At 41.0% G+C, this 13,332-nt stretch overlaps 1 protein-coding gene across 1 annotated transcript in view; it reads right to left on the reverse strand.

The window, feature by feature from the left end:
* The window catches only part of zranb3 (zinc finger, RAN-binding domain containing 3), a 71,183-nt gene that overhangs the window by 43,105 nt on the left and 14,746 nt on the right, over positions 1–13,332 (reverse strand). Inside the window, exons 5-7 of the mRNA XM_035677600.1 lie at positions 9,627–9,712; positions 8,073–8,244; positions 3,609–3,743 (exon numbers count right to left, since the gene is read on the reverse strand). Coding sequence (XP_035533493.1) covers positions 3,609–3,743; positions 8,073–8,244; positions 9,627–9,712 — 393 coding nt within the window. The remainder of the gene's footprint in view (positions 1–3,608; positions 3,744–8,072; positions 8,245–9,626; positions 9,713–13,332) is intronic.

Raw genomic sequence — 13,332 nt, forward strand, 5'->3', positions numbered from 1 at the left:
TTAAGTCTTGTTTTATTTATGAAGTGAAATGGTAACAATGCTTTAAAAAACATCACAGGTCAAACTTAACGGCATCTTGCTTGTTTCTGCTGAAGCCTCCGACCTTGATTGACAGCGTGAAGCTAACAATCTAAAAAAGAGAAAGCAGCAGAAGTGCTAGTGAGTTAACTGTACCCTGCAGGTATCCATATCTATCATTTCACCGCGCACTGCTGCCCAGCGATCACACTGTGATGGGCTGTGGCCGTTCCCACTACCTTCAGCAAAGCCGGAGTGGATGTGCTGTACGAGCGTGTCATTGAGCATCAGGGCTCGGCTCATTTCAGAGCCCCAGGCCAAAAAGCAGCCAAGAATAGCACCAACTAGTGAGAAATACTGTGGTTGGATTTGAGTCAAACAGAGCCCTTACTAGACGGTTTTGGAGACAGGCCTTTCTCCGTGGTGTGAATCCCACCCCTATAATCTCCACACCTCCTGCAACATGACAACCTCTGCAGCCATCACACCTGCTCTGGTGGGAGAACCTCTGCTTTGCCTTGCTGATAATTAGCCGATGCGCCTTATAATGAATCTCTCCGCCAGGCCTGCCGACCCTGTTCTGATCTGGGGGGTCCTCATTACTGACGGCTTGGCTTCGTCGGCTTCCTTCCGCTGAGTTTAATTAGTGCACAAACTTCTCGGCTGTCTGAAGCGGCCTGTTAGCTTGCTTTAAAGTCCAGCATCAGAGCTGTCCTCTCTGGGTAATTGGGAGCAGATGCTTGGCGGGTAAAGCAATAAAAATACCCCAAAGGCGTTTGGCAGCTCCGTCGCCAGGCGGACTGGCAGGCAGGCAGGGGCCGTGATGCTCGTCAGAGTGACATAGATGTGTGAATCTATCACACCATTCCACCCCTCCCGATGATCCAAAAAAGGAAGAAAGCACACGTTTTTTTATTTTTTTCTGAAGTAGAGAAAGTGTGTCTGACTCTAAAAACCAATAGGAGAGGAAATGAGACTGGGCCGGCAGTATCGGCTTTGAGGTGGGTGAGTGGGCGTGGGGGGTGGGGGCTTTGTAATGAAAGAAGGTCCAGTGTTAGGCTAAACTGAGCAGAAATCCAATCAGCAAACAACGCCAAGCGCAAAAAAGATCCAAGCTTGGAGGCAGGCTGAGCGAGTAGCGTGTCGATGATTGCATTCGGTGGTTATCTCCGGTCTTCGTTAACCTCGGGGCTACGCTCCTCATGGCTGAGGGCGTCGGGCTAATTGAGAGGAATGCCAGCCCTCGAACATGGCAGATGATTGGAGAGGGATACTATATTTGGTGGAAATGTTTACTCAACTACAAGTACAAGAAATTGAGGAACTGCCTGTTTTTATAGCATTGAGATTAGTGAGTCTGGAATCTGATCAGAGGTTGAAAACTATATTACTGTCTTACAAATGTTTCCACTGAGGAACAGGAAATGTAAATGCTTGTTAGACTCTCGACACCAGTTGCTCTGACCCCAGCCTTCCTCATACTGTATGCACCCAGCCACCTTCCCCTATTGCTTACTTCTCTCTCATTAAAAAGAAACGTCACTTCAAACTGAGAGCCGACTGAGTTTCCATAGCAACAACATCACAGAGATGCTATTTTAGTGCGGTGTGTAACTTTGAGATAAGGTGTAATCATGCCAGGCTGGACGCAACTAAATAATACCTCCGTTATAACTCCCTACTTTGTCTAAGTGCTTTCACTGGCGACCATTAGGCTCTGTTACCATGGCAATGCTTTCCCATGAGATCTCACTGAGTGGTCGGCCAAGCGCTCTGAACATGATGCTGTACCATCAATTCACCATTTTCTAAAACATGAAAATTAATAAAAATGATATACTTTAGCCAATCTTATGCTATTTAACTTTTTCTAGATAATATATATTATTAGATTTTTTTCAGTGGACAGAGGTTAAATACCATCCATCTAAAAAAAGTATGGCAATATAGCGCTAATGATATGATGGTGCCTGTCTTCTCCAAGTTTGTGTGGTTATGCAAACTAAAACATTAAAAGGCAAATGTTTGGGTCAGTGGTTCTCACACTATTTCTGCCCCTCTTTGCAAACAGAAAGAAAAATCAAGGTCATCATTTCTATTTGATTATTTTTTAATAAACTACTCATAATATCAGAGGAATTAGCAACTACATTTGCCAAGTTTAATGTTATTTAATTGAAATAACATTAATAAAAACATAATGTGTATGATTGCATTAAAGGTCCAGTGTGTCAGATTTAGGAGGCTCTGATGGCATAATGGAATAAAACATTCATAGGTATGTTTTCATTAGTGTATAATCACCTGAAAAGAATAATCCCTGTATTTTTATTAGCTTAGCATAAAGACTGAAACAGGAGGAAACATCCAGCCAGCTCTGTTTAAAAAAATCAGCTCACATCTAAAGCTCACTAATTAACACATTACATCTTGTTTCTTTAATCCACTGACAAAACCACACACTGTGGTTTTACAGGGGGTTGTGTGCGGGACTATTTCTTGGCCAAGTGCAGCGATTTCCTGGAGTCTTGACATTAAGGTGAGGTCCCCAGGCAACCAGCGGAGACTCTAGGAAGTGACAGCTTTAGAGGTGCTGGTAGGTTGATTTTGTTACCTTTGGACGAAGCCAGGTTAGCTGTTTCTCCAGCGTTTCCAGTCATAATGCTAAGCTAACTGAACTAGATGCTGGTGGTAGCTTAATATTTAGTGTACAGACATGAGAGTGGTATCAATCATCTGATAAGCGTATTTCCAAAAATGTCAAACTATTTCATCAATTAAATGTCTTATAACTGCTGAACAGCACATTCATTCATACAGTGGACAGGTTTCCAGTTTTAAGACACAAAAGACACAAAACTCAAACTAAAACCAAGGCAGCTTTTTCTGAGCAGCTGAAAAGTCAAGATTTTCCCTGCATGTTTTAAAAAAAATGAAACAGAGAGCAGGGCCAGCGCTGAAAGCAGCTCTTGTTGGATGCTGACTGGCAATAGAGGCCTGAGTGCATTAAGTACAAATGCTCTAAGATGAAATATCTCTTTCAGTATCTATAATTAACCTAACGTGATGTTTAAAGGAAAAAGGCTGGTGTCCATAAAAGCCGATGAAAAGACCAAAACCAACAATGTATTAGTCCGCCTCTCAATACTTTCTGATTTCCTGAAGCCTGTATAGTTTTATTTTTTAATGAAAGCAACAACAGTACTGCAGGTTTTAGAAATGTTACTCAGACAGCAGGGTATAGTGTGTTTGTTGGGGACTATTTTCAGTTGCAGATTAACACACATTTGGTGCTCTAGTGAGAATTTGCAACAGCAGGATGTTGTTTGTGGGATTGAGTCTAAATAAACTAAAGTATGTGTGTTCATGCAAATGAAGGAACATGTCATCCAGTGCAACCGTGTGGCTCATTGATGTGTTTCTGGACAACAATGGAGCTTATAGGTGCAGAGGAATAAAATATACATTAGGCTTTGTGTACACAGACAATACTTGTTAGTAGGATCCATATAAATATAGAATATGATCAGTCTAAAACATAAGCTGGGGTCAAACAAGATATACTCTAGCACCACCTGGTCTCCCATTACCTTGGCAATAGCTGTTTGCTTGTACATCTGTGTGACCAGGCCCATGACCTGATTGAAGGGGTTGTCCAATGCTCCGACCCCCGAACCCAGTCCCTTCATCAGTCTCTCCCACTCGGTGAAGCTGGCAGAGGCCTCCTGCAAGCAAGGAGAGTGCAAAGACAGTGAGGCTGCGTCCTTTATTTCTTCATCCACCCTTCTCTCTCTCTTGTTCTCTACTGTTTTTGAGATATAAAGGGCAAAACAATTAATGGTGCTGCTGGGTGTCCTACTTTCTCTGGAAGAGAAAGAAAGAAAGAGGGAGAAAAAAAAAAACGAGAGAGAAAGATGGAGAATTCCCAAGGAAGCCACCCCCTCCGACTGGGCTGCTGTGTTAGGTGGGTCATGAGCATCTCCCAATTATAGCCGCCTTGTGACAAGCCGGGGTCGAAGATGGAGAAGCAGCCGGGCTGGTACAATAAATCAAAGGCGCCTCGCACGCTCTCAAGGTGATTGGCGAGAAGTATTTAAGGCGGGAGTGGAGAGCGGAGAGGATCGCAGTGGGAGAGGCTGCCGGTGAAGAGCAGCATATGCTACCTCCTGCTCATAAACAAGACAAGCAGAGAGGTCGTGCATTTGTTGTCGACATGTAGGTTAGCCCTGTTTATCATAAAAACAGGCCTCATATGAAACTTAGTCAATTAACAGCAGGCTTGAGCATATTTTTTCCATTATTTTGTACTCTAATTCAACATATTATGTAGGAATCTGACAAGAAAAGCAGCGTGCTGCTTCGAATAATTGCAAAACTTGGGTTTGATTCAATTTTCATGCAATAACTCCAGTGTGCCTATAATTTAAAGTGCTTCAGAACAGTGCTGAACCCATTGACTTTTTTAAAATTGTCCAACTTTAAATCAGTTTGTCATTAGAGGTTATTTTGTGCCTTTTGTTAACAACTCTCAATTCAATCTGTCTGAATTCAGGCTCCAACACCAGAAAATGTGTAAAAATTCAACAGGAATGAACACTTTCTTAAAGCGCTGCATATCAAACGATGCAAAACTGTGAACCATATGGCAAGCTGAAGGAAGAGGTGGTCCGCGCATGATTAAGCACATACATACACATAATGATGAGTGCGCGATGGGGGTCGGAGGGGAAGGAAGAAGAGTGAGAAATGGAGAGAAGCCTTATTAATGGGAGCACACATATAATGGAGGCAAGTTCCACAACTGAATTTTTGCACTCTGTGTTCTGGACTCGTACAATGAAGACATTTTGGTGAAACATGAAAGCTTTGCACCATTTAGTGAAATAATTAGCATTTCAGTGGATTCAAACCCGTCGTCAAAGTGAAGGACGACTGAATGTATAAATAGTATCATACTGCCGGAGCAAAAAGCTGGGTTTCCTTTATGTTTTCTCTCAGATGTTTCACTCAGAAGCACCTGTATAAACACAGTTTTGACTGTCTCTCAATGTTTATTTCTAATTAAAATTTTTACATTCAAGGATTTCTTCATAATCTGCTGAAAAAAATAACCCGAGTGGGTAAGCACTCCACCCTTGATGATATTCACTAGACTAACGCTGACAAAAGGCCACGGCTGAAAACGTAAAGGGCAGGAGGGGCATAAAAAGTGTCTGGCTGTGGAAGATAAAAGCCATCATTAGGGAGAAAATGAGATAGAATGAATGAGGCTGAAGTGGTGAGTGGTCCTGGTGTACATATATATATATATATCGTCAGTTAGCAAAACTGTGCTTGAAAAGACAGTTTGTTTAGAGGAAAATAATGTCCACCCGGTTTTTTATGTTTTATATAGTTCACATTTTGGTGCTTGTGGGAAGCACAATGGCCGTCGTCGCTTTGGGTGACTGGCCACTTCACACCTCCCTTTCTCATCTCTTAAAACCGGTCCATTTAGCTGGGAGGATGAAATGTCTGTCTATTCTTCTCAGTGGACAAATACCTACTCGCACATTCATCTCATGAACAAATAAAAAATAAATAAATAAAAAAAGCCGAACAGCTACAGCGGTGCTTTTTGTTTCAGCCAAAGACAAATGATCTCCGAGCTCATTTCTCTGAGGATATTACGCATCAAAGCTGCTGTTTCAGCCCAACTTGAGATAAGAGAGCAACGCGAGAACAACTAAAACAAAACAAAACATGACATGAACTTTTCCAACAGTTCTGCGTGTACACTCGGTGGCCTAATTGGCACCACTATGTAGAAACACTGACCATATTTAGCCCCCAATTAAAGCGTCCCTTAACATTTAGGGAGATTGGGGTAAATATCCTGCATCATCACTTTTCCCAGAAACTTCCTTATTGTTGTGTCATTCCTGGGATGGCGGCTCGGTGCGTAATTAGCACTGAAAGAGCTCCTGCAGTGTTTTTTCATTCCTGCTGATATGATACAAAATCTAACAAGGGCCTCTTAGTGGATGCTTCGGAGTGTGTATTGCCCCCGGTGGGAAACAAAACCCTCGTAGCCTTGACACCGGTGACCCAGCGCAGAGAGGAGAACACAATGACATTAGCATTCTTACGCACATTCACACGCATACAGCATGGCGTGGGAGGCAGGAACCGCAGCTATAACTTTGGGGATGCTAAAAGAGATGCAAACACCTACACACGAAACATGACATTTACTCTACAAATACCCTGGCATCCTCTTTACGATGGTGTAGAAGGAAGACACACACACACACACATACACACACACAGACCTCGGTGTATCTCTGCTAAGGCTAAAGGAGAGTTATTCAATCATAGAGCAGCAATAGGCAGTTTTCACACTGTTAGTTACAAATAGAAGTCATTCCCATCATGTATGAATGGATGAGTGAACTGCAAACATCACACTCAGTTGCAGTTAATCTCTTTTTTTGGTTTCCTTTGGCATCACAGGCTGTTCATGCTGCTGCACATAAAGATTATTTTCATTATTGGTTAATCTGTTGATTGTTTTTTTTCTATAAACTGTAAAAAAAAAAAAATGTCCATCACAGTTTCCCACAGCCCAAGGTGACGTCTTTAAATTGCTTTGTTTTTTCTGACCAATAATCAAACATCTAAATGCTCACAATTGATAGGCTGGAGAAAGAGAATAATCTTTTTGTCTGTGAGGTGTTCCAAGTCCTATTCACTGAAATCTTAACTGCACAAACTTGCCTATATGAGGCCATCTGTTCCGCTCTGTTGGTTTCATTCAAATAGAAATGTTACCCGAGAGTAAAAAGAATTCAAGTCTGCTGTCAGAAGTCAGCAGACAAAAACATAACACGTTTAGCGGTGTCAGCAGTCCAAACAATAAAACAATATTAATACATCTGCCAGCGACATCATCAGTGTCATCTGAGCAGCACCGCGCTGTAACAGAAATGAAGAGGGAATCATTTGACATGAAGTTAGACGCACCACAAAGCAACGCGGGTCCATGACTTCAATTGGAGGTGGCAGTCATGGAAATGGACGAGAGACTATTATACAGTATGTTCCTCTGTCGGATCTGTTATGTCCCCCACACAGCAGAGACTTGCATTAAGTCTCTGAGGGAGTTGCTGAGAGTCAGAGAGTTTACCTAGCAACAGAACTACATTCTGTCGCCATGCAGAAATATGGAAATAAAACAAAATACCAAAAATGCTCAAATCTCTCAGTAAAGTGGCAACCCATGATAACAGTGGTGGAAAGTACATTTACTTAAGTACTGTACATAAAGGTCCAGTGTGCAGGATTTAGTGGAATTTACAGTTTATTTTGTTGATTGCAGCGTCCTTGAAATGTTTTTGTTATGTATATATATATATATATTTCTGATTTTGAAGTAAAAGATGTGAGTACTTTTTCCACCACTGCACAATAAGGATGATGTGGTGAACAGATGTTTACATTTGGTTTTTCTATTATATTTGAATCCATTCAGACTAAGGCCTAATGATTCATTCAAAGTCAAGCATGTGGTTTTCTCACTGTGGAGAAAGTAAAATTGGTAAATTTGAAAAGTTCTTTAAATCCCTCGTATGAGCCACTTAGGAGTGGATTTGTTTGTATGAATGGTTGTTGTACGACGCCCGTTGTTTGGTGTTTGTGCTTCATAAATCACCTAAAATAATTTAACAATTCTCAAAATTAGTCGAGATGAAAGTTAAAGACAAGAGAGGCAAAATATCAAATGGTGATGAGTAGGAGGCAGTCTATATTTCAATTAATCACTCCCTGTGTGGTGAGAAATGTACGTAGCTTGAGATAACAGAATTTAATTTTGCCTAACAGCGTGAATTGTTGGCGTCTCCATTAATCGAGATGTGACACTCAATGGATTTGTGTTGGGCATGTAGTTAACAATTAGTCATTTAGTAAATAGTAAATAAAACCTGTGAATCGTTTGAGTTAAAGATTTGCAAAGTCCTGCTTCTCGAAGTTGAGATTTGCTGGTTTTGCTACAAACACTGAGTCCAAACATGTACCTTCGCAGCCTCCTTGGGCAGGTCGAAGGGGATACGCTGGCGGATTTTGGGGGGCAGCTGAGTGAGCACCTCAGCCTTCAGACGGCGGATCATGATCTGGCTCAGCCGCTGGTGCAGCTCCTGCAGGTTGGACGACCCGCGACAGTCCCACTGCCTTTGACGCCCAAAGTACCTGTGAGAACGTGAAAGAGAGGAAGCTGTGGCTGATGATGCATTTTATACACATTTCTAACCGAGAGAAACTCACTAAGAAAATACACTTATTTACGGAAATGCCCTGAAGGAATAGTTAAACACATTTAAACAGTCCCACCTGGGAGCTGCCCGGCACTACAACAGTCTTCCATCGTTTACCGCTGAGCAGCTCTGCTGGAGCAGTCGGGGGATCAGTTTTTTGCTTAAGGGCACTCTGCAGAGCAGGAAACTATTATGTCTAATGGCCACAGCAGCAGGTTTATCCCAAAACTCGCCGGCAACTTTCACAATTCATCAGCCAAATGGATTTTAGAATAGAACTGGCCCTCCACACAAAGGCTGGTTATCTGCCATATTGGCTGGAAGTGTGGACAAACTTAACAAGCCAGTGCCAAAATCTGCCGTTTCACACTCCGGTATTTAAACTTGTAGTTGCTCAGGGAAGGGAAACTGATTCACCCTTTCTAAAATAATGTTTCTGCTTGGTGTGGAGACTTGAACCAGCAACTGTACAGCTGTGAGGCTGCTTTTCTGTCTCCTGGGCTGCTGCCATTTCCCACAGTAACTTCACTATCATGAAGGGAAGACTTTGCTCACATGACACTACCTTGTGCTCCTCTGTGTGTGTGACGGTTTGTGTGAATGCGCCTGTGTGGCTCAGAACGGCATTCCCCAGCCACACCAAGTGCTATTATATACAAAGTGTTATCAGTAATGGCGCCGGGCCCATCCCCGACCGAGCTGTTGACTTTGATGGACGTCCAAAACAATGCATTTGATGTGTTTGTTCACACATGTAACTGATCGTCACTGGCAACTGGCAGCCAGTTGGCATTTAACGCTTGGCTTCAGTTGTGGTCTGGCTCTGACAACAAACCCTCAACTCAGCAGCACCGCCGCTCCAACTCAGGTACAGCCCATCCCAGCAGACACTTGAAAAGAGTGAAAATTAAATGGTAGGTGAGAGCTATTGAAACTCTGCTAATTCCACTACGCTAAGAATTAAGAGAATATAGATAAGAACCGACCAAACGGAGGTATGACACTAATATTTTAGGAAATACTCTTCACTTTCTTGCCAAGAGTAATAGATGCGTTACCATTCTCATGTCTGTCTGTTAAATATAAAGCTGGAAACAGTTAAAGTTATGTGAATTAATTTATTTACCAAAATGTCCCAAAAAGTAGTAAATATGTCACAGAAAAATAGGAATCGCTGTAAATGAATTGCCTGACAACTAATACATAATAAGTGTTAGCATCAGGATACACTACATGTAAACTAAGTGGAAGATATGAGGGTATATATATGTTTGTACAAGGTGTATGTCAGTTGGTGTGTGTGTGCTGAAGGCCCACCTGTAATGGGCGTTGCAGTATTTCTTGGCGTACTCTGTCCAGGTTCCAAACCTCTTGGGGTAGAGGGCATCAATCTGCATGAAAAGCTGCCAAACACAGAGACAGGGAAAGGACCTTCAGAGCAACTCTGTTATACGGTGTATGGGCGGGTGTGTCTGCGAGGGAAAGACAGACAGAGTCTCCGGAGAGGCCGAAATTAATGTATGTGATAATATCTCAGGGTCTCAGTTTTGAATTAATCTCATTTTAATTGTAATATCGTTCTTAACCTCTGATACATTTTCCTCCCAATAAAATTTGACTTTTTGTCATTTTGTCCACTATATAATGACAACACACACACCATAAAGTGAGACTACTATTAATACATTCTTCCCATGGAAAGTTTAAATAATGAGCAATAAAACCTTATTTGCTCTGGTAGTTAATAGCATCTCCTTTTAGCTAATGTTAGCAAACTTTAGTTAACTAGTCTTACTTTAAGTTAGACTAAGAAATTACATATCCTCTTATATTTGAGAAGTTGAATAAATGAACAATAAAACACACTATTCCTCAAGTCAATACAATGAGAGGTTACTTACGTAGCCACAAATGACCAGTAACTTGCTAGTTAGTTAGCTAGTTACTAGTTACTTAACTTGTGGTAACTAATGTTTCTATGTTAGCTAACGCTAGCTAGATATTGCTGTGTAACTCACATTATCAAGTCAATTTGCTGAGTTTATGACTCTTCTCTACTTGTGCTACTGTTATACTATGTTTCATTTCACAAAGGTTAAACAACCAGGAGACATGTTGGTTTCACCCTGTAGTGACCACAGTAGCAACTGTTTAGCAAACATTACATATCGGTAGTCTTACAATTTCATATACACTTGATATAAATACTATTAATACAGGTAACTTACATAGCCATGGTTGAATTGTGGAACATTTTCACATGAACCATTGCTCATAACCTCCATAACTTTTATTGGGGGGTGGAACAGGCTAGAAATACTTCTTTCCTCTTAGTCCTTGTGCTAAGCTAAGCTAACCTTCTGCTGGCAGTAGCTTCATTATAAGAGAGTGGTAGAAATCTGCTCATCGAGCTGTCGGCAAGAAAGAAATGTATTTCTCCAAATGCCAAACTATCACTTTAAAAAAAGTTATTTTAGTATCATATCTTGGGTAAATTTTGCCAATGTCCTACACCAAACTGACAGACTTAGCAGCACATCATTAAGACTGCAAGCTATTTCAGTCGCCACAACTTCTCACCTTTTAGTTTTTGAAAGCTGCTCGCAATAACTCAAAGTAGCTAGAGCTTTTTCTGGCTTTAAACACAGACCTTACCTGTGCTCACGATTAGTCTACTGTCATGCAGTGCATCTTGTGTGCAATTTATTCAAGGTCCTGTTGTCCTTCGCCTAGTTTTACCAGTCCTGTGTTGTGCAACTGCGTGGTAATTTGTGTCAGCACCAGTTAACCAGGTCAAACTGCTGTTCAGTCAGACTAGGAGAATAAAATGAAATGATTCGACAATGAAATGAAATACAAAAACCTTAAAAATCAACCTGCTGCTGCTAAATAACTTGCATTAAGTAAAAAAAATAAAAATACATTACACGTTCTGTCTTCAGTGGACATATGGCGCTTAGAAAAGAGCCTTTTCATACAGTAAGTAGGTAAAGAGTGTGTATGCATCACAGGTTGCAACAAAGCTCCCACAATGCGTGTGTGTGTGTGTGTGTGTCAATGTGCCTGTGTGTACACACCGCATCCCTGTCAATTTTCAGTATTTGCAGCAATTTCTGAAGTAATGACAGGTAATCATCAGCAAGGTGATCTGAATAAGCAGCCACAGTGAGAGCACTATTCTAAATTCAGCACTTGTTCAACAGGAGTTTTGCATTTTCCCCCCTCACACTGTTGATATAATGGGTGGGTGGAATGAGGGCACATCATGAACGGTGCAGCATGCCCTGAGCTGTGTGCTAACTCGATGTCAGAGCCACAGTGAGTAATGATGGCAGTGAGGAGACTGGCACAGAGGCAGGGACAGGGCTTATCAGGTTTATGCTGCGGATGATAAAATGTTATATTCAGTTTCAGATTCTAGAGGCAGAGAGAGGGAGAGAGATGATATCTAAAAACTAACCTCACCACTGCTGGCAGGCAATGGCAAAGACAGGATGGCGTGTATCACACACACACATGCGCGCAGTGTAACACACACACACACACACACACACTTTCCCCCATGATACACCTTCTCAAGATTTCTTACAAGTACTAACTTCGCTTCATTTTGGAATTAATTAGCTGCCTGAATTTCATCAGTTAATTATCATGATCGGGGCAAGGCAATAATTAAGTTTTCCTCACAGCAACGTGGCACTTAGATGGCAGTGGGATCCGAGTCCTGTCTCACATAGATACTTAAACTCAGAAAAACTCAAAGCCCAAGATGTCAACCCTGGATAGTTATGTGCACCATATTTAACTTTACATACGGTCAGTTTTAGAATTGATTGTAATATTTTATTAATAACATTTAAAGCTCTCGCACCTGATCACATTGCTGAAACTATATATAGTATAGTGTAGAATAACTAAGATTCAATCACTTTTGAAAACATATTTAGGATTTTTATGACCAAGTATATAATTCTATTGTTCATTTTATTTCTTATTTAATGAATAATCTGGTGATATTCCATATTTTCCTAACTTGTCAACATATATATCTTATTTCTTTGTGACGTACAGCTCCATTGTTTCCCAGAAACTATTAAAACCACACCAATGTTGCTGTTGCCCTGGGTGACACGTTCCTTCATTACCATTAACAAACATCATCCTGCTGCCACTCACTAGAGCACCAACTGTGGATTAATCCGCAGATGGAAATAGTCTCCAATAAATGCACAGTTCTATCTGTTTGAGTGACCAGCTGTTTTAGGAAATTAATTAATAAGCTAATTTGTGAGTTGTTTTGAAAGATTTATGTCTTCAGGAGTAACAAATGAGATTGGTGATATGGTAGGTAAGTCAGGATGTAACACAGTATTGGTTTTGGTCTTTTCATGAAATTTGATGACAATGACAAAAATATATTTTCTTAATCGTCTTCCTACGATGAGCGATGTGGTCCTTTATTATCTGCCAGTTGTTCATGAGAGATTTCTGTTTTGTCATGTGATTCTTGTGTAAGGTAGGCGTGGCTCAGTTGGAAAATGTGATGTCACATGCTTCTGCGCACCAATCAGCATTAAGGATCATTTGCCACCTCCACACAGTCCTCCACAGTTTTTGAATGGTAAACTAGAAAATAATACTCACGGATGTTTTTTTTCTCCCCAAACTTGGATTGTTGCTCATTCTTTTATGAATTATTAATTTTATAGACAAATACTTTAGATTTAAAACTACTGTTGTCTTCTTGCTTTATGCTTTGAGTAGTAGTCTCTATGATTTTATGCATCTTTTATGTTCTATATAAATAAAGTTGTATTATTTTCAATATGCAACGACCAATTCATTCTAAAAACAGCTGCACTGCAGGTTATGAATAATTATGGGTCCCTGTGTGTGCGCATGAGTGTGTGCTGGAGAACACAAACAGGATGTTCTGTACAGTTTGTGTAGACTGATAGTTGTGATGGCAAAAGTTAGGAAAATAAGGCTGAGGTTATCTTGAAGATAATGAGAATTACTCTCC

This window comes from Morone saxatilis, unplaced genomic scaffold (assembly GCF_004916995.1).
Source record: "Morone saxatilis isolate NCDOM2014 unplaced genomic scaffold, NCSU_SB_2.0 Contig6, whole genome shotgun sequence".
Lineage (NCBI taxonomy): Eukaryota > Metazoa > Chordata > Actinopteri > Moronidae > Morone > Morone saxatilis.